Source organism: Megalops cyprinoides, chromosome 3 (assembly GCF_013368585.1).
Source record: "Megalops cyprinoides isolate fMegCyp1 chromosome 3, fMegCyp1.pri, whole genome shotgun sequence".
NCBI lineage: Eukaryota > Metazoa > Chordata > Actinopteri > Elopiformes > Megalopidae > Megalops > Megalops cyprinoides.
Window position 1 is genome coordinate 51,534,486 of NC_050585.1, and position 19,784 is coordinate 51,554,269.

At 41.0% G+C, this 19,784-nt stretch overlaps 1 protein-coding gene, 1 long non-coding RNA gene and 5 other non-coding genes across 7 annotated transcripts; all 7 read right to left on the minus strand.

Annotated features, from left to right (window-relative positions):
* Positions 1-2,496: 2,496 nt before the first annotated feature.
* On the minus strand, positions 2,497-5,451 carry LOC118775686. The gene is made up of 7 exons (XR_005004844.1): positions 5,399-5,451; positions 4,751-4,804; positions 4,253-4,317; positions 3,911-3,950; positions 3,635-3,676; positions 3,146-3,230; positions 2,497-2,965 (listed from the first exon to the last, which is right to left on the minus strand). It is a non-coding gene; the product is annotated as an uncharacterized LOC118775686 (long non-coding RNA).
* Positions 2,683-2,755, minus strand: LOC118775807. Its single transcript, XR_005004872.1, has one exon. It is a non-coding gene; the product is annotated as a small nucleolar RNA SNORD31 (small nucleolar RNA).
* LOC118775809 lies at positions 3,309-3,380 on the minus strand. Its single transcript, XR_005004874.1, has one exon. It is a non-coding gene; the product is annotated as a small nucleolar RNA SNORD31 (small nucleolar RNA).
* On the minus strand, positions 3,744-3,812 carry LOC118775806. The gene has a single exon (XR_005004871.1). It is a non-coding gene; the product is annotated as a small nucleolar RNA SNORD30 (small nucleolar RNA).
* Positions 4,028-4,092, minus strand: LOC118775805. Its single transcript, XR_005004870.1, has one exon. It is a non-coding gene; the product is annotated as a small nucleolar RNA SNORD29 (small nucleolar RNA).
* LOC118775808 lies at positions 4,542-4,614 on the minus strand. The gene has a single exon (XR_005004873.1). It is a non-coding gene; the product is annotated as a small nucleolar RNA SNORD31 (small nucleolar RNA).
* Positions 5,452-6,930: 1,479 nt separating the features above from the next.
* Positions 6,931-13,435, minus strand: LOC118775083 (N-alpha-acetyltransferase 40). Its single transcript, XM_036524796.1, has 8 exons — positions 13,070-13,435; positions 10,410-10,505; positions 10,122-10,174; positions 9,818-9,913; positions 9,399-9,557; positions 8,647-8,730; positions 8,137-8,214; positions 6,931-7,960 (listed from the first exon to the last, which is right to left on the minus strand). The coding sequence occupies exons 1-8, from the start codon at positions 13,073-13,075 to the stop codon at positions 7,816-7,818; spliced, it is 717 nt and encodes a 238-aa protein (XP_036380689.1). The 5' UTR covers positions 13,076-13,435; the 3' UTR covers positions 6,931-7,815.
* Between the last annotated feature and the right edge of the window lie 6,349 nt (positions 13,436-19,784).

Below are 19,784 nucleotides of genomic sequence, written 5' to 3' on the forward strand. Positions count from 1 at the left end.
TCAAAAGACCTGATGAGTTCAGTTCAGCTGGGCGTAAAAAGGCCTCTCTCCCGAGAGAAACAGGCAGCACGGCAATCCAGATGGTTCTCGTTGTGGCCGAAAGGACTGGAAATTTCAGTGAGTGTCTGGGAGTGTAAAAGTGAGATAGAGAAGAAAACACCACATTGATTGAATTCCACGTAATTTAAAGTCTTACACAAGTCTCAAAGTACAAAACAAGTCACTAGCAGACCCTAATCACCCGCAGCCAAAAAAGCTTTTAATGTAAATGTGTGAATCATTCTCTTTCCAAGGAAAGATAGGACATAAATCAAGTGTTACTGTATTATTCCTGCTCCGGTTTGTTTTCTTCTGAGTAACATCTTGGTATGGATTAAAAAACCCATGAACATGTCTACCCTGCATTAAATAATTTGATTTACACATATAACACGTTCTCATTGGAGACAGCATGGCCATAACTCCTTATAATAAATGTCTTTTCCTAAATGGCGCCCTGCTCTGTTCAGTGTGCTCTTAGCAATGTTTTAGGGGAAGAGGAGATGAACATCCCAGGGATGGGTGTACTTTCCATCCATCCGTTTTATGAACCACAAATAGGAAAAATAAAAATGGCTCAATTTTCTAGTCTGGATGTTTTTTTTGTTTTTTTTTTACTGACATATTTTTTGTTTTTGTGTTTTTATATGATGATTCACAAAAAAGTTAAATTGCCTCAATTCTATGCTTTTTAATTGGCGCTGCTCCTTTAACGCCGTATCATTCCTCCACTGTCATACATGCGATTGTCTTTCCAGGCTGAGGATAGGTCTTGTGCAGGAGCTTGTAGCACTCTCTCTTATGCTGTATTTGTAGCACATCTTTGCCTAGGTAGTATAGCAGCACTTTATTGTCCCAGTAACTGTGTTCAGTATATGTAACCTTAGATCAGATTAGCTCTGTCTCACTACACTGACCTTGTGCTCAGCTTCAGCACTATCTGCATTGTATGACCTGTACACATCTTGCCCTTGTGCATATTATTTGCCCACTATATGCACTTTTGTACGTCGCTTTGGATAAAGGCGCCTGCTGAATGAATAAATGCAAATGTAAATGTGTACAAACCCTTCAGTGAGCATTACAGAGGAAATCACAGCGCTCCTCTCCCATTATCCACAAAAAGATAAGAGGGGAACTAGGATGAACACAGATACAACACTCATAATCCCAATAAACATGCTCAGTCAGACCAAGCAACTTCACCCTCCACAGACGGACTCTCTTAGGGAATGTCTCATTCAGGACTTGAAAGGGCTAGGGCTCCTCAGTGCAAACACAGCAGAATACCCCTCCAGCATAACACTAAACTGTCTTTGCTGCCATCAAGGGGCTAAAACCAACAAGTGCAAAGACATCAGAGGAGCATTTCATTTCCACCGAGGGGAAAAAAGGCATTGTGGAAGTGTTTATTCCTCACACTTCTGAGCACTTTTATTCCTTACAACAGACTCAGCTTAAATCCTACACATAACCTGCAATGAACTTCCTTTCACAATGGGGAAGCAAAGATCAGTGACAGAAGACTTTCATTACATTAATTTAGCGGACCCTCTTATCCAGAACGACCAGCACAGCAGAAAATAAGGGCATCCATTCAAGTTGAATGAGCAAGTGTCAGACCAGGCTAACATTGCCAGACCAGTGGGAGCATAACATTCAAAAAAAGGCATTTTCCACACTGCACTGGTGATTACATGCAACTACTTACATTTTTGGACTCACATTGTCACCAACCAGAAGTTACACCAAAATTCTGTTTCAGAAATAATCACCATGTGTTTATGACCTAAAACCACATGTATGTACATCCACATTTAGCACTGCTGGTCACGGCAGAGGCTGGGAATTTTACTGCCCTCTAGTGTTCCACTTAAATCATTTCAGAAGCATTTTTGAAATCTCTCTGCCACTGGTGAACACAGTGCTATACAGCCGTTAGAACCACTCAATATCTACCAAAAAAAAAAACTTTAATCTGTGTAATTCTATAAAATTTAATCCACCGCTCCTGCATTTTATTATATATATATATATAAAAATATGATTGCTTCCTTTAGACAGTCTTACCATTTCACGTTCGAGCACTACACAAAGTCAATTTCAGTAAGGAGTCCTTTTTAGTAGGTTGATTCCCACATGAGGGGAAACCCCCCGTTTTGGGGGATCAGGTGCACCCCAGTAATGAATCTTCAATTACAACTTCTGCCAGTCATCTTACCCCAACCTGGAAGCCAGCGACACATGGCTGCTACCCACCATGGCTATAGATATAGTCAGTTAGATACAAGTAGCACACTAAAGGACTGCTGATATCTGAACAATTTACAAGTGGCCACCACTGATAAAAATGCTACATATAGCACTAGTTTCATATCTGTGATTACTTGTGCCCTTTGGCTCAATGTTGGGAAGTTGAACGCACTGCTTCAAGAATTTAAAGCACCAAAACCAGCTTTTTCAAGGTTTTATTTCATCTTCATTCAAGTATTACATGCTGAGTCTCTTCATCCCATCACGTGCATCTGTCCCACCAGTTACATGCTGCAGTACCTGCAGAAGGAATGTACAACACGCAAGGCGTAAGATGTAAAGAAACAATTCAGGAGTTAACAGTCCTGTCATGAACCTGAAAGCTCACCCTGTGGATCAGAGGGGTACCAATCAGTCACATGATTTCAGACTGGGGCGGTAATCATAGCTCATCACTTCCAAACATCAACGTTACCACAAACTGTGGGAACCAGAAAAGGCCTCCCATTTTGCCCCCAACAGCACTGAGGAGCTTTGTTCTCTTTTGTGGTTTCAGAGGCAGGGGAGAATTCTCTCCGAATTATATTGTTGAATATTCAATACTTCAGTTCACAGCTCTTACCGTTAAAAGGTGTTCCTGTCAATGATCCTCTGCACAGTTGATGGGCAACACCTGTAAAGAGGTGAGAATGCATTGGTGCAACAGGACAACAGTGTAGGCCAAGTTGCAGTACAGGTTAAGAGGTTCAGATTTTTAACTGGCATCACCGAATTCAGGCATATGCTTGTCTTTTTTAAATCATCATGTAACCTCAGCACAGACAGGTATCAATTTATGCACCTGTGTCCTTACCCTGAATTAGGCATCCGGCTTTCCACATGCTTTCAAACCAGTGCCAACTGCCATTCCAGCACACCATCACCTTAGCACAGAAAACCTGCAGGATGAACACACTGGTAAGTTCAAATCAGGACTCCACCACTGATTTAGAGTAAACCTCTACATTGCCTGGTTATTGTGGTCAGAGAGGTACCAGTCAGTCATACAGCATCAGACTGGGGCGGTAACAGGAATCCTCATTCCACATTTTCAGAGGGTGGGGGGCATGTAGCCACTGTCACTTACATATCACTCAAGTTTTTTCATTCAAAAACTGCACACAATGCATCCTGCCAGCATGAATTTGGTTTTGCACCTACATCTACATGTTACAACTGGGAGGTACACATTCCAAGGGACACATTGCATTGAATTACATGCATTTAGCAGACGCCCTTATCCAGAGTGACTTCCAGCACAACAGAATATACTTTCATGCCTGAAATACACCATGTAACTCACCTTTCATAACAGAGTGCCACTTTCAGCTTGGGACCATCCCTCCTGTGAACAACATGACTTATTAGACAGTGCAAGCCAAAGTGAGAGTCTGCAGGCCACTACACTCTGCAACTGTCAGAAATAAAAGACTCATCAGGAATTCAGACGAACGAGATTCCAAATGTAGCTCATCAGCTAGTGCAGAGGTGCAATACCCCTAGGAAGAACCTGGGGAGCACAGTATGACTATGCCAGACCTTTTGGGGACAATTTACAGAAAAAAGGCTCCAAGCTTACCATAGAAAGGACTCTGCATGATGCTGTACCAAAGACACTCCTGACAAAAAAAAAAAATAACCCACATGTTACACTAGACACTGAGCATTTAAACAGTGTATTCAGGCATTGTGAGCACTCACTCAGATGTTCATCTCTTTTCACAGCATTTCAAAGTGAGCTAGTTAGTTTAATCACTGAGAGTGCACACATACCCAAAACTGAACATTAGGAAGTGACAGCCCAAGGACTAAAGGTACTTGAGTTTCAATGATTAACTGAAAATTAAATTAGGTATTCCATTTCACATTATCGGTATTGACAAGACACAGGATTGGGGCCAGAGGAAGATTAGATTCTTACCGCTGAGCCTCAGTCTTCAGCACACCATTGAATTTGAAACTCATGTTGAAAATACAGGAGCAGATCTGCAAAGCAACAGTAGCCATTGGTCACAATGGAAGCATTCAGGCCACCCAAAAGTTGTTTAAATACTAAACCCAAACCACCATTTTGCCAAAAACGGTAATTTTTGGGTTACACCATCATCTCAGAAGGTACAAGATTACACAAGACAGTATGAACACGAAGGACTGAATTTGAACTAGTGTAAGGGTTGCACCCTTGTGCTGCTGTAGATTAAAAATGTACATGTGGATCAGAGGGGTACCACTCAGTCACCTGAAATCAGACTGGGGCGGTAATCACAGCTCATCACTTCCAGAAATCAAATCTGAACAGCTGTGGGTAGGCAGCAGCAGATCACATAACGCTCACTGCACATCTGCAAGGAGTGCTTCATGTTCAGCAATTACACAATTTCCTGACAATAACTCATGACATTCAGAGTCTTGATCTTACCATTCTGATGTTATCCATGCTTCATTGAAATCCATTTAAAATGCATCCACCAACCTAGGCAGATGGGAACAAGTCATTCATGTGACCACGGCTAGCAGCAACAGAAAGATGGCAAGTCCATCATCTGAAGGGCAGAATGTTCTACAGAGATTTCAGACCTGATAGCCCCTGCTTTGCAGTAAGTTTCACATAACCACAAAAGGGAGTGGATGAAAACATTTTATACCATCAGTTACAGTACTCTAAGGTCAAATACCATTTAGTGCCTTTGTAGATTGAGTTAAAAGGGTGGAGTTGAGGTGAAAATTACAGCCCACTTTCACGTGATGAAAGGCAACCTTAACACGCACTACTGCTGAATACAACCTTGTGTCATTATGCTACTCAGGGTGTAGTTAAGGAATTTGTCAGGACCGGATGTAGCAACAGTAGCACATGGGGGAGGGTGTTGGTCACAGCCATTTGTACCAAGTAGCAAGGTCTTAAAATGAAAAATGACCAAGTGTACAAAATAAAATCCACCCATGAACAGAATTTTTAAAAAAGCGTTTTGCAAAGAGTCAGACTAATCCATCCACAGAATATCGAAAGATGCATCAGACCCCGCGGAAAACAAAATGGGCGATATTAAAACTCTGGCATACTCACCGGTCATTCCCTTTCCAATCGGCATGATATTTGCTCGTCAGAGTTACCTACCAGGCAAAGGAAAGTAGCGTTATTAGCCATGGAAATACAGGAGTGCGCGCAATAGATCAGTCAGGCAGACCACGTGGCTCGACCTCACTTCCTTACGTTTCAACACAGGCAAAATGTCTGCTTAAATCAACTACAGTTTCTCGTCAGATTAAATCATTTGCAATCACAGCAATTCAGTACAGGTCTGTGAAATTTTTCATCATTGAGAAACTGGAATGTTGGCCACCTGCGTCCCATGTCCTGCGCGAACGTGGCGAGGGCCTAGCGAAGTCAGTCATGCAAAGCTCTAGAAACATTACTAACATCGAAATATTTACAAAATACAATTTGTGAACAAGCATAACATCAGAATAAAGTACAGTGCAGCAGGATGGATCTGGATAAAGTGGATAGCGCCACGTGTAGGACCCTACAGCTGCTTTTGCGGGCTGGGGAGCGACTACCACGCGTTTTAAAATATAAAACATTACACTGACTAATCTACAACGAATTATGAAATGCAAAGGCTACTTCTCGCTCTTGACATACAAATTCAAATACATATTGTCTTGCAAGTCTGCGTTCAAGAGCGCAACAATGATCTTACCCGATGTCGATCCCGGCTTGAAATGGACGTCCTGATGCTTTCGAAAGTTTTATATTGAACAGTTTACCCCGGAAGTGTTCGCATGTCGTCTACGACGACCAATCCGCTTTAACCCCCTGTAGAGCTGATCTCCATAGTCATACATTCTCAGAACGCCAAGTATGTATTTGTAGAGATTTTGCAAGATTTGCAAATTGAAAATAACTAAAAATAAAATTATCCCAATGTGTTATTTGTAATTAATTTAGTTATGTCCAGCTGATAATGTAACAGCAGGTTTCATGACTGTCTTTGCTGAGATTCTGTGTCTACAGATTTTAGACGGTTTTAGATGGTTTTATTCGGACCATTTATTTGGTGTAATTATTTCCACCACGACACACACGCCCTCAGGTAATACGATGTTTTCTAGCACTCGATTAAGGTTCTCTAGCAAGACCTGGTGGGGGAGTTTTAGCAGAAGCAAAAGATAGCAGATAATCACAGCGTATTTGGTGCATTCGCTCTCTCCCTCGCTCACACACACACTTACTTCCCTCCCGAAGAATGCAACCGATTTTTAACGCAAATTAATTGCAATCAAACTCATCAGTAGGAAATTCAGTGTGTCAGGGAATACCCCCCCCCCCCCCCCCCCCGAAAAAAATTAACCAGTTAGAAATTAAACAAGTTTCTTTTTATTTGTAACTTACAAATAAAACACTGACAAGGCAGACAGGTTTCTGGTTCCCTTCATTATTACATGAAACTATAAAGCACAGGACTGTAAGAATCTTTTCTTAATCATATTTCACTGTAAATGTTTTATTTTTTTTGCAGTCAATTCATGTACAAAGGCAAATCAAATACGAATTTTCTTCTGTACTGTACACATGAAAACTGACAAGTAGGGAGGTATAAAAAGGGAAGGAGGAATAAGGGACAGAGATTTCACAAAATAAGAAACAGCTTTATATGATTATAAAAATATAAAATGGAAACAAACTGTAACAGGCCTTTTTCCAAATGTAGATATTATACACCTCACATGCCCACCCTATCCTCCACCCCTTCATTTCACCCCTCCAAAAACAACCATTACCCCCCCAAACCCCCATTTGCCACAACATTTAAAATCCATATTAAAACATACATCCTGCATTTGTGGAACCTGAGAGATGATATTTGTGTTGCTAAGATTTAAAGTTGTAACTTTTTTTTAACTGTAGAGGATGCAAAATAAAGAACACATATCGTTCACATCCATGAATCCACACACATATCAGGCAACACAATTCACATCGATCTTTCTGCTTTAGCCAATTAATCTGTAGGGACTGTCTAACAGGTGCAACAATCAGCCTCCATAACAGACACATTACCCACTTCAGACATTAGTTACTTATAAGTAATAACAATAATAGCTGTCCTGTATGTTTGCAAAATGCTCCTAAATTCCCCAGGACTTATTTTATGAACAGAAATGTTGCCTTCTGGGACCAATCCTACCTGTGGTAAATAAATCATATTGCTACCCGTTTTAATATACTAAACTGGTAACTACTCCATATGTAAAACAGAAAGCAAGATAGATTCTATATTTAAAGGAACCTATGGTCATTCTTTGGGGAGTGTAAAATCTCCACTGTGTGGCAAAACCTCAAGCACAGGTACTAAAGGGAAGATATTAGGGCAATGCATTTATGATACATGTTGAGGGGTGTAGAGGGAAAAACAGGTGGCTGTGGTTTGGCCTGGGGTGGGGCTGTTTCTCACTGAGAAATAAGGCCCCCTCTTTCACTCAATGGCAACACCCCCCACAGTGTCCTCCACCGTGCCCATGACCCACAGCCTCCCCGAATTTCGTCCGTCGGCTCAGTATCTCGTAGGAGCAGTCGTCTCCGCAACACCCCGACACACCCGGCGAGGTGTCATCGATTTCGAACCTGAGAGGGGGAGATGGCAGGGGGTGGGTTACACCAACAGACAGGCTGTCTGTAAAAACAAGCCAAGGTGAGAAACACAGGGTACAAGGAAGACAAAGAAGGAAAAGAGAGGGCCAAAGGTAAGGTGTGAGCAAGACAGAAAGGGGGAATGAACAGAGATACTGTCCAACACTTACTGTAAGGCCTCTCTGAAGAACTGGTAAGCACCATGATTGTGTTTGAAGACAGTCAACATCACCTTCCTCATCTGTGTGCTAGATGGAAACAGAACAGAAGAAGGCTGGTGCCTCACTGAGTCTTCATTTCACTATTCAACATAAGCATCACATTCCGTTTGCTTCAGAGATAACCTGAGAAGGCTCATATTCACCAGATAGATTACACAATTACAAAGCCTGATAATTTACAATAACATCATCGAGGGGGAATCATAAATGTCTCGTAGAGGATTTCATCCAGTGTTTTGAGAATTACTCTGCAGAAAAAAATCTGACTAAATATTAGTCCCCAAGATAGGCGGTGACAGATAAGTTGGAGCAAGAGATGGGGTCAGGACATCAGTTGGAGTCAGGGTGAGATGGAAGTGATTAGGTGACAATCAGCAGGGAAAGCAGGGGTCAACAGAAGGTGAAACCACATGAGGCAGCGTCAGTTGATGATGGAGATCAATCAGTTGGAGTTTTTACCTGTTGGCGATGAGCTGCAGGATCTGAATGAGAAACTTGCCCAGACCTTTCCTCCTCACCCGGCTCTCCAGCTGGACTTCATAACTGAAACAGGGTTTACTGTTCAAACACACCGCTGCAACTTACAGCGCACACAGTATGCTTTTAATAAACTGTCACTCTGGGTCCCAAGTAGCTGTCGACAAGGTGTTTGCTTTGAATGGATGATGAGCCTCACAGCCCAGGTTCATTTGCCCACAATAATCAGCATTCCATGGTAGACGAATAAATAGTCTTCCTTCCTCATCTCACTACTCTCGAGGACCCAGCGGTTCATTAGGTTCCTGTCAGTTTAGCAGTGCCTATCCTCCAATGAGCGCCCACTCCACTGTAGTGAGCTGTGTGACTTCTATATTGAGAAAAACAGCTGTCGAATGCATGTGAGTGCTTCGGAGGATTATATTTAACTTGCTTTAGCGCTCCTGCAATGAAGGTTGTCGTGGTGAGATGAGCCTAATACACAATCGATGATTCCAAACAGGGCTGCATAAAGAGGGGGGAAAAAAAGCATAAAACTGCCTCTCTTCTTCCTCCATTTTATCTGCTTCAACAATTTAACCATTTCGTCCTTACAACTTAGCCTCGCCAAACTTTTCACATGTATTTGAGCTGTCCTTGGATTTTGGTGCCATTAGCATTCTGGTGAAGCTTTTGGTAAGAAACACACAGCATTCAACCAAGTGACAATTTGACTGAGCTGTCTTTGAACTCACCAATAGAGTACTTCCTCTCCGCACTCCACGTCAAATCGGAAGTGAGAGAACGCGATGGGGGTGGAGTCGGCTTCGTGAGCAAGGAGGTACCATGCCCTCTCATCCTTCATTTCTTCCCTTTTCTCCCTCTCTTTCCATCCCCACTCGCTCTGTTCATAGCTAAACCAAGGGGAAAAGAGGTTACACAGACGGAGAAAGTAGGACATTCATAAATAATCTCAGACCTTTCAAAGAGAAGGTCAAATACTAGGTTCAAAGTAGAAAACGGAAGTCTTACCAACTGTAATGTCAGCTCTGGTCAGGTCAGACATTCGCTCACTCACTCTCACACCTGTCTTTTTCTGTAGCTGCTCTCAAGACCCTTCCTCCCTTCTTCCATCCCTCCTCTACCTCATCTCCCTCCCTGCCTCACTACTTACAGACTCTGCATGTTGGCTCTGGTCAGCTCATACGCCCACTCCACTGTGCTGGGGTTCAGGGATGAAACACGCTTGCACTCTATATGCAGATTTAAGCTAAAATGACAAGACAAAAAAAAAGGGTTAAAAACAGAACAGGGTCCTCAGTAGATCTTTCCTTCCTACTGATATTGTTTGAACCTGTTGGTTCTAAAGAGTTGGAAAACCTCACAGGAACATGAGAAGCTGAATGCTCTGAACATTAACTGAATCTGAGCATATAATCATACGTTGCATGGTACAGACCTTACATTAAGGTTCTTACCCGTTCCTGTCGTACTTCTTAAACACAGGGAAGGAAGCCAGAGGATCCTCAAGCTGCAGGAAGAACATTATTTCATTCATTGAACTTTCACTATTTACTGTATTATTAAATGTATTAACAATGTATTATTATTTAATGTGTCAAAATAAAGTAGCAACTTAAACAGAGGAACTTGTGTCTCATCGTGACATCATGAACACAAAAGTGCTTTCGCCTCTCACTTTGTGAATACCACCAGTTGAATTCTGGGCAACCTGGAGCAGCTGAAGCAGCAACCTTATCTCTCACCTTGTTGGCTGCTTCGACCTTGGCGCACACCGCATCCATGGCCGCCCTCTCTTCCAAACGCCTCTGCTTCTTCTCCTTTGCTCTGTTTGACTTCCTCTGACAAAGGGAGAGAGCCAGTTTCACAGTAAGATATCTGCTTGCCTAGCTGTGACTGGTGTGCTTACGATTTTACATTTTGCAAAGTTTGCACAGCTTGATTTTGCTTAAATAAAAGAAGGGCCTTGTTCAAAGGTACAGTGCCAGCAATTTAAAAACCAATGATACTATACTCAGGCCTGAAGTTCACTTCTGTAACCACTTCAACACACCACAAGGAGAGAGAGGTGTCCTTCTCACTGGAAAGCACTCACAAGTCCGATACAGTTTCTGTATACACCACACCTCTGCTTGTGAACTATGAACTATAATGTCTCATAAAGGGGAGGAAGAAGGGGCATTTATTTTTTTGGTTTCTGTTTGGCAGGGGGCTGGCTGGGACATTGCTCTCAAACCACTGGTGTTAGTCCATGGTTTGGTCCAAGAGTACTGAATGGAAATTTATCCTAGTAGGGCAGAAAACATCAAACACTGTGACAGAAACCACAAAACAAAGAGATAAAAATGCGCTGACAGCAGGGACAATATGGAGGAGATGAATGATGATCTTGAAAAAGACTTGTTTAAAACCCAGCAAAAAAAAAAAAAAACGCTTTGGTGTAAAGGTCAAGTTGTACAAGACACCATGACAACCACAAAGCTTTAAAATTACAAGTTAAATCAGGAAACTGACTGTATCCTCAATGGCCAACAAGATCACCCGGCAATCACAGACTTAAAAGGTAAAATGGGATCTGTGCAAATGAGGCACCAACAATGGCCTGGAAATAAATGCACTTGTGGGGGGGGGGTGTAAGCAGCCACAGAATGTCCTGTCTCAGGCCAGTCAATTCCAATTAAAGCTGACTACAGCCAAGAACACACAGTGCATTTCTGAAGCAACCGTACCTGTCACACTGCATGAATCTGCTACGGTGGAGTCATTAATGGGGAACGACACAGTAAGTGTTCTGCAATCGAGGAGTGCTGTGTCTCACCACCTCAGGGTGCAGATAGGATTATCATTTTGTTCCCAGGCTTTATTTTTTTTTCCTGCCAACTTGCCCTGAGGGTTTAAAATACAGAATATATCTTTGGGGAAACAAAATCGCATACGCTTCACCTTCTCTTTTTAGTGATAGCAAAATCTCTGGGGGACGACACAATCAATATTAGTGGCAGTTTGATAAGTTCTCTGCTCTTCCCCCAATGTACGCTTTTGTGTTGGCATTTTGTTGCCATGAGGTCTTCCAAGGCTTTCTCATTGCCTCTTAGGAACAAGCTGCTGAAATATTATATCCTTCAATGGTCGTTTTTCACTGGTTGTTTGCAATCAAAGAGAGCAACCTCGCCATTACAGTGATATTTAGTTGGTAAGACATGGTGCCAAGTCTCAGTAGCTAATAAGGCGCTCTAACATGTAAACTCTAACATGTAAACAATGTAGACTTGCAAGATGTGCCGAACCAAGCTCTTCCTCAGACTACCTGCTGGAAATCCTTACTCGAAAACTAAATTAGCATTCATTCTGGCAAAAAAAATACTTGCCAGAAATGGAATCAGCATTTGTTCTTCTACTGTGAAGCAGCCGAAAGGTGCTCAACCGTGGTGTGACACTAATTCTGTCATTAGAAAAGCACCTGTAACACTAAGAGCTAGATATTGTTAAGCCACTGTACAGCCCCACATGACAAATTTTCATCTGAGCTGTGTACTGTTGCCTTAAATGAGATCAAACAGGGAGTCCTAATTAAACTGCACCAATGAAGACACAAAAATAAATCAGCGATTTCTGCCGTTTCAATAGAAGTGCTTTATTACCTGCACATGGTCGGACAGATTGAGGCCTAAAGCAGGAAACGTGCTTTACTGTGTTATCGGGGCATATCGCACTTACACAGACAAGACGAATAAACCCCGTGAATGCAAACTACTACACTGAGCAACATCCGTCCGCCTTGCAAAAACGTGACATCTCCATTTATTCATTTGAAAAGATGTGGCGATTATGATTACTTTTTCAATTAACAACACTTGCGATTAGCACGAGCAATCTTACTATAGATTTCACAATTCACAAAGTAGCACTCGTTAGTCTACATCAGCGAGCATGCACGTGCACAAGCAATGTTTCACTATTATCTAACTTCATTTCCTAGCGCACGATGTTATCCCTAAATTGTTATACTGCAGCAATTTCAAATAGGAATCTCTCCAACGATACACACTTCGGCACAGAACAGCGTATTTCATTAGTAACACTGACCTAACATCGGAGTATCTAGCTACTTAAGAAAAAAAATGGACTCCTCCATAATGAACGCGACAAAGGAAGACAAGGAGCACCGAAATAAAACGTGGAGGAAAAACAGAGACGAGGAGGGTGAAGGAAAATAACGGGATGCAAAAGGAGGCGGGCAAAGAAAACTGTAAAGGGGGGTTAGTGTTACTTTGCAATCTTTGTCTCCTTCTCCACATTCATTCACTCGCCGATCATGATTTCGGAACGCACGCTCTTTGTTTGCAATGATGCACGCATCTCACTCTCCAGCCACACGGACATAACGTTAGCAAGAGAAACTCACCCCCATATCTTGGTATATAAGCGATCGCCTCCAAGCACGAAGCTATAGGTCTTGTACTCAAAAGTTGTTTTGTGTGTTGGGGGCTTGTTTTATTGAAAAAAATATCGTGTATGCACAAGTCGGCTTGCTCGCTAGCTAGCGGGGCAATAATAATAAAATAACTGAAGTGGCTAGCTACCTAGCGACCCTGCTACAAATCGCCACTAATCGCGTTTTATTGTTCCTCCAAATTGGCAACTGGAGGAGGGACCAAAATAAGCTCTATTCCCCCTTTCTTTTCTCTCCCCTTTCCCTCCCTCCTTTTCTCTGCCTATTGCGCCCGTTCAACATTAGCACGAAGAGCGAAGGATCGTTTCCTCTTTCTGTCTGTTGGCGTGGGGAAATACGTCACAAGCTGTAGAGGTCAAGCCGTGTTTTCGGCAGGTCTTCCTCCTGGCGCTGTTAGCGTCTGTTCGGCTATACCGTCTCTTTCTTAGCCTAAATTTTAAGCAACCTGTGACCACTGGAGAACCCTTTTACAGCCATTATATATGTAGACAATGTAGAAAGGAAAACGTCATTGAAACAGAAATACTCTATTCAAGTACAAAAGAAAACAATAATGCTTAAATTTTGGGTCAAAAAGTATGATTTCTAGTAGTTCAGCTATTGTCTTTGGGTTGCTGTATCCACTGGAAAATAGTTATTTATTTAGCAGATGAGCATGAAACATCGTCATTGGCAGGATTCATTAACAAACATGAAATGTATATCACAGTTACAAGAATGAAGATTAACCAGTGAACAGAAAAATGTTTGTAAAATAGAAGCATACAAGAGTGACTATTTTAGCATACACATATGTATATGCATGCATATTAAGTATATTATGTTGTCCCTTATATATTATTTTTTATACCTCCCGACTAAATAGAAAGCACAAAACATAATATAAAATATCGGGTCTTGTTTCAGTGAAATAAGAATTTTCACGCGATCGATTTTATTCCAGGAAACACAAGGATCACATTTATTCACATTCCTGTTATAATTATTTTGTAAATACTCTTCTGGCATGGGCTACAATGAAAAGACACTTCATGTCATGTTTTAGGACTCCTGTGTTCAGACACTCCTAGCTGGGATTCTTGACCATTTCCCTTCGGAGAATTGCTTAAGGTCCTTCAGATCTTTTGATTTTTGCTTGTGAACTGCTTCTTTGACTTTGAACCCACAAATGTTTGATTGGAATGAGATCTGAAGATTGAGATTATCATCTTTGAAGGATGAATATCATTGTTATGCTGGAATGTCCATTTTCTGCCATGTTTAAGCTTGTTGGCAGAGGGAAACAGGTTTCTGGCCAAAGTGTTCATAACAGCGATGACCTTAACGAGATCTTCAGGACCCATAAATGCAGAATTTCACAAAGAGCATGGGTTCTCTCGCAGCTGATGAACATGTCCAAAACACATAAAGTATCTGACCATGAGGTATGCCTCCAGTTTTTATTCAGATTTACAACAAAGAGGCAAATTCAAGTTGCCTTCAGATGGAGCTTCTGTCTTGTCCAGCAGTGAATTCAACATTCATGCATGACGCTTTGAATGGTTATTTCTGACACTTAAAGATGCCAGTTTGTCAGGGCTATCATTGTCACCACTGACAATGATATTCTTAATGGTGAACATTACAGTGGAAAGTTGTAGATTCAGCTTTTTGTAAATTATATTATGGCCATCTCTCAACTTGTTGAGGTCAATGACTATTTGCCTGTAGTCTTTGGAGACCTCTGTGATTTAACCATGGTGATGCAGGCTCCTAATGAATTTCCTCTGTATGTTTCTTCCTTTCATATCCCAAGTGAAAAAGAAACCTGCCTCTATGATGCCTCTATAAAGTTCCAGAAGCTTGTGTTGAACTTTCAAAACCAGAATGTTGCCGTGGATTTGCTTTTGTTGGGTTTTTATTAAAACATTTTAAATGTGAATACATTTTATACAAATACATGCCTAACAGCATGAGCTACATCATTTTATCACAGTGTCCACATGGTGCAAAAAAAATTAATGAGAGCAAAATTACCTTTCTTCATATTAAAGGACTGGGAAGTAAAAAATGTCTTTTTATGTTAATAATTTGGCTTTTTATTTAGTTTATTGTGACAAACTTTAAGTGTTTATTAAACACTTTCTGTGGTATACAACTAAATAATACTTAATAATATTTGATTAATATCGAAAAGTTAAACAGATATTTTATGTAATGTACTAGGAGTGACAGCAGCGGGATACTAGAGCGTTTCCCTCGGTTAAATCATCACTCCAGAGTGAAACAATAAAGATAAGAACAATCTAAAATATAAATTTAAAAAGAGGGACTTTAATCTTATAACACTAACAGCATTTATAATATTAAAAATGGCAATCATTTCAAGATTGAGCTTATTGACTATGGGTTTCAGCTTACTGCAGATTCTGATTTTCTTTATTTTTTAGTTGATCTTAGATAACTTGGTACATGGACATATTTCAAATTTTAAAAGTCTTTCTTTGTGTTTTTATCAATATGTCTAACTGGCCATTTGAATTTTTCAGATTTCAAAGTTTTAATACATTTGAAAAGGATTGTTGATAGTAAATGATAACTGCTAGAAATACTGCTGGTGGGAATCAAACGCATTTCAAAGTACAGTGGACTTGTATGAGTGGTGATATTCACCCATAGAGGACTTCTGAAATGACTGAAACTTGTTTACTTTGCATACTATTTTATATGGAGATATTTTGCAGTAGAACATACCTTACTTTATCATGGAAACAGCAGCAATACCCTTGCATATTCAGTGAAATGCATTACCCCCTCAAATGACCCACTTAGATCAAACAGCAGTGAGTGGAAACACTTCTACAACCTAGAATCACGAGCACAGCAAATCTAGTGGGTGAAAATAATTAACTAGCAGCAAAGAAGAGCAGGCTTTGTAATATTGGTTGGAGTGAAATAGCACAAAAGTAACATAAACATAATAATAGTGATACATTTTTTTTAATAACTTTGGATACATTCAAATATCTGAGTCAGATTGATTTGGCTTGGAAAACATCAAAATGTTGGGAATAATGTTTGCAGATTTTGTACTGCTGTTGTGTAGTGTCTGGTCATGTTGTATTGGTATCCGTGTGCTTGTGTGTTTGTGAGTATCCTCTCTTAACAATATTCCCAAACTCTCAAATATCCCACACACACACACACACACACACACGCACCCCCCCCCCCCCCACTACCCCTCCCCCATCTCAGGACAGATGGTCCCCAGCAACTCCGCCCCACCCTCTTTGTCTGTAGGTCATATGTCTTCCATCAAAGAAATGGTATTTGGAAGAGGTCAGGGAGTTCTCTACAGGGATGAAGAACAGCCTGCTGCATCTGCGGGCCTACCACTGTAAACCTCAACGTGCCTAAAGTATAGCTCCTGTTATGTGTGGTCAATCTGTGGCAACTTAACGGACAGTGAGAACACAGCTCAAGTCGATGTTCTTCCTCCTTCACCTGCACACATAGACATGCCTGTACATATGTGCACGCACACAGTCTCAGTGAGATCTGGTAATCATTTTCAAAAATAAACGACGTGAGAAAGGGGTTTGTGATCGCCCCCCCCCGCCCCCCCCCACACACACACACACACACACACACAGAGTAAATAGACTGAAGAGAGCTGGGCTGTGAGGGAGAGGACAGAAAAAAGGAGGCGCGTACAGAGGGAGCGGAGTTGGAGGAGAAACGAGATGGAGGGACAGGGAAGGGCAGGAAGGGGGTGATGAATGTTGAAGGACAAGGAAGAGGGGAGTAAGAGAGAGAGAAATAAATAGACCAAGAGAGGAAAGGGATGGAGGAGAGAGAAGGCTACACAGACCAGCAGATGGGTGTGACAGGACAGAATCCTTAGGATGTGATGACGTTGTAGTTATATTGTGCCATTGTAATGAGTTTACATGTGTCAACTTGTGACAACACAAAACATTGTGAAGAGCTGGAGACTGTGTACAGGTACTGGTGTATATGTGCTTTGTATGTGTTATGAGCACAGTAGCATTTGTGTTGACATGTGCCTATATTCCCATGCCCCCCCCCCCCCCCCCCCCCCCCCCCATGTTGGTTTGGAACTGCACTGTTACATGTAATTTAGATAAACCGCGTTTTACACTTAAAACTAATTTTACTTGCGCACACGTGAACATTATTAGATTCTGCAAATAATTTATTTCTTCGGCATTTGAGAATAAACTGTAAATACACATAATAATTGAAATATAAAAATTTTTGCCAAGAAATGGTTACAGAAGCACCACATGATAGCTAACCCATGTAACCCTAAAACGGATGGATTACTTGATTACTGATTACTATCTGTCTTGTTAGCAGCGTGGGAGCATGTTTCGTGATTCCAGTTGTCTCATTTTCTTTCTACTCACATACCCACATCAGGGCAGGTCGAACGACCTCATCACCGAGCTCCGTAGCAAAATCCCTTCGCGTTCGTGGAGGGAAGTAGTCCACGACCGCCGGGTCGGTTATTTGAGAGGACTAACTGGTGCACTTAATAGAATAGTGAATATTTAGCCATATCTAGGACAGATTTATATGTTCAGTTTTAAATGTAATTTAAAATATACATATATATATATATATAATTAGACTACCAACATAACTGTTTCCAGAAAAACTGAATTCGTTGAAAGGTCAGGAGATTATATTCACAATAATGACAACAATAGACTAAACGTACACCAAACGTCAGAGACGCTTGTTGCATATAGCCTATTGTCTCGCAAAACTTATGTGTGTACCATTACATTATTGTATTATACGCTGCTAGAGAGGACTATATTCTAGCATAGAAGTTGGCGAACAGGCGGCGAGCTCCCACTATACGTTTGCAAACGGGGTGTGCTGTGGCTGCCGGCACAATCACCCGTACACACGCTTCGCGTTAGCTTACCGCTGATTTCATTGTGCGGGTACATCAGTCGTTTGTGAGATAGTTAAAATGAAACAAGTGTTGCTTATTTAGAGTGTTTTGTGCGATCCGGAGAAATTGTTCTGTAATTGACTGAACCAAGTTTATACCGAGCAGGAATAACTCACGAACGCATATGTTGTTTTAATTGGTAGCTAGCTAGCCTGGCTAGCTAACGTGAATAGGAACAGAAGAACTTAAAGCGCAAAAAACAAAAGGATTCAAACTTACCACGGCAGGCTGCCACCCAGGAGGACAGGAGGGAGTATAGGAAACAAGGTGACTTTTTCCCCGTCATGTTTTTTTTAAATATTATTATTTTGGCACGCCTGAACAGACCCACGTTGGATTGTTGGTTCCCGTTAAACTGTTGTTCACTCTTATTAAAAAAATAAAACAATGGCAGTGAGGACCAAGACAAGAGAGATGGGAAAAGACAAGACAAAAGAGAGATAACAGACCAAAATTATTTGAAAGCAGAAGCTTATTTGTAGTTACATATATTATAATATTAAGTCAAAAAGCTGCTCAACATCACAAATTCAGGGAGGAAAAATTATTTATGTCTTGTATAAGTGCAGCCAGTATAGCTTGTTAACTTCAATGGGAGACGAGCCTCGAACCCTGAGTTGGTCACCTTGCTAAATCATATTATTTTTAATTTAGACTTTAGTAGTAAACGTACAGTGGACAGCGGTGGGCTTTCTTAACCCAATCAGCTGGACTTAAATATTAATTTCATAAATATCATTCACAATCAACAAAAGTTGAAAATGTATCTAACGCTAGAAATACAGTAAATTGGATTAATTATACAGTATCCAAATGTATGGCAGGATTTTATTTATTTAAATGCCTTTTTCCGTCGCTTTTAAAGCTTGTGTACTGCAATTGTTCTTGACCTGAACGCAAGCATCATCGAATCGGTTCGTTCATTATCCCCCATTGAATAAGAATAGGAACTCTAGCAGGGAAGCAGTTTTCAAAGTAGGCTGAACTGACTGTAGAATTTCACCCGGCAAATGATGAACACAGAATGGTTTCAAAACAAAATAGTTAACTGAGCCAAACTCAACACCAGTTTCACTGCTGCACAGAGTACACGTTATTCGTGTTGCAAATCAAAGAAGATCGAACAAAGGCTATCTCGTTGTTTTGCAACCACTCACCACAAATACTTTAAAACCAGATTTTGTGTTTACCTGACCGAATATTTTCCAGTTAATTAATTATTTTATTAATATAACGTAAACTTCTGTCTGATGGGGAGGCTGAATGCCCGCTGCTACTTTGAAAGAACATTCAAAAATATCTAACACTAAATATGTCTTGAAGTATCAAACTAGACAACTGTTCCGCGCGCCTGAGATGATATTCTGCCTAACAATGCATTAGCCATAAGTCAAGCACTTAATTATTAATATTTCAGTGGCATTTTTACGCAGCGTTGTTATGATGGCAACCTGGGGGAAGCAAGTTGCACTGCATCCACAAAGCTGTTTTCACCAGTACAGTCAAAGCTGGCGGTGAAGACTAGCAAAGTTACCGTGAAGTTGTCTCATAAACAGGACAAACCATTTAATATCTCTAGTTTAAAATGTATTTCAGTCCAGTGTGTGTTCTTGGCAGACCATTATGTAGTGGGTTCAATGGATTATACACACCAGTGTTATAGTATTTTTTCAACCACAAAGAGGTGTATGCTCACTTTTC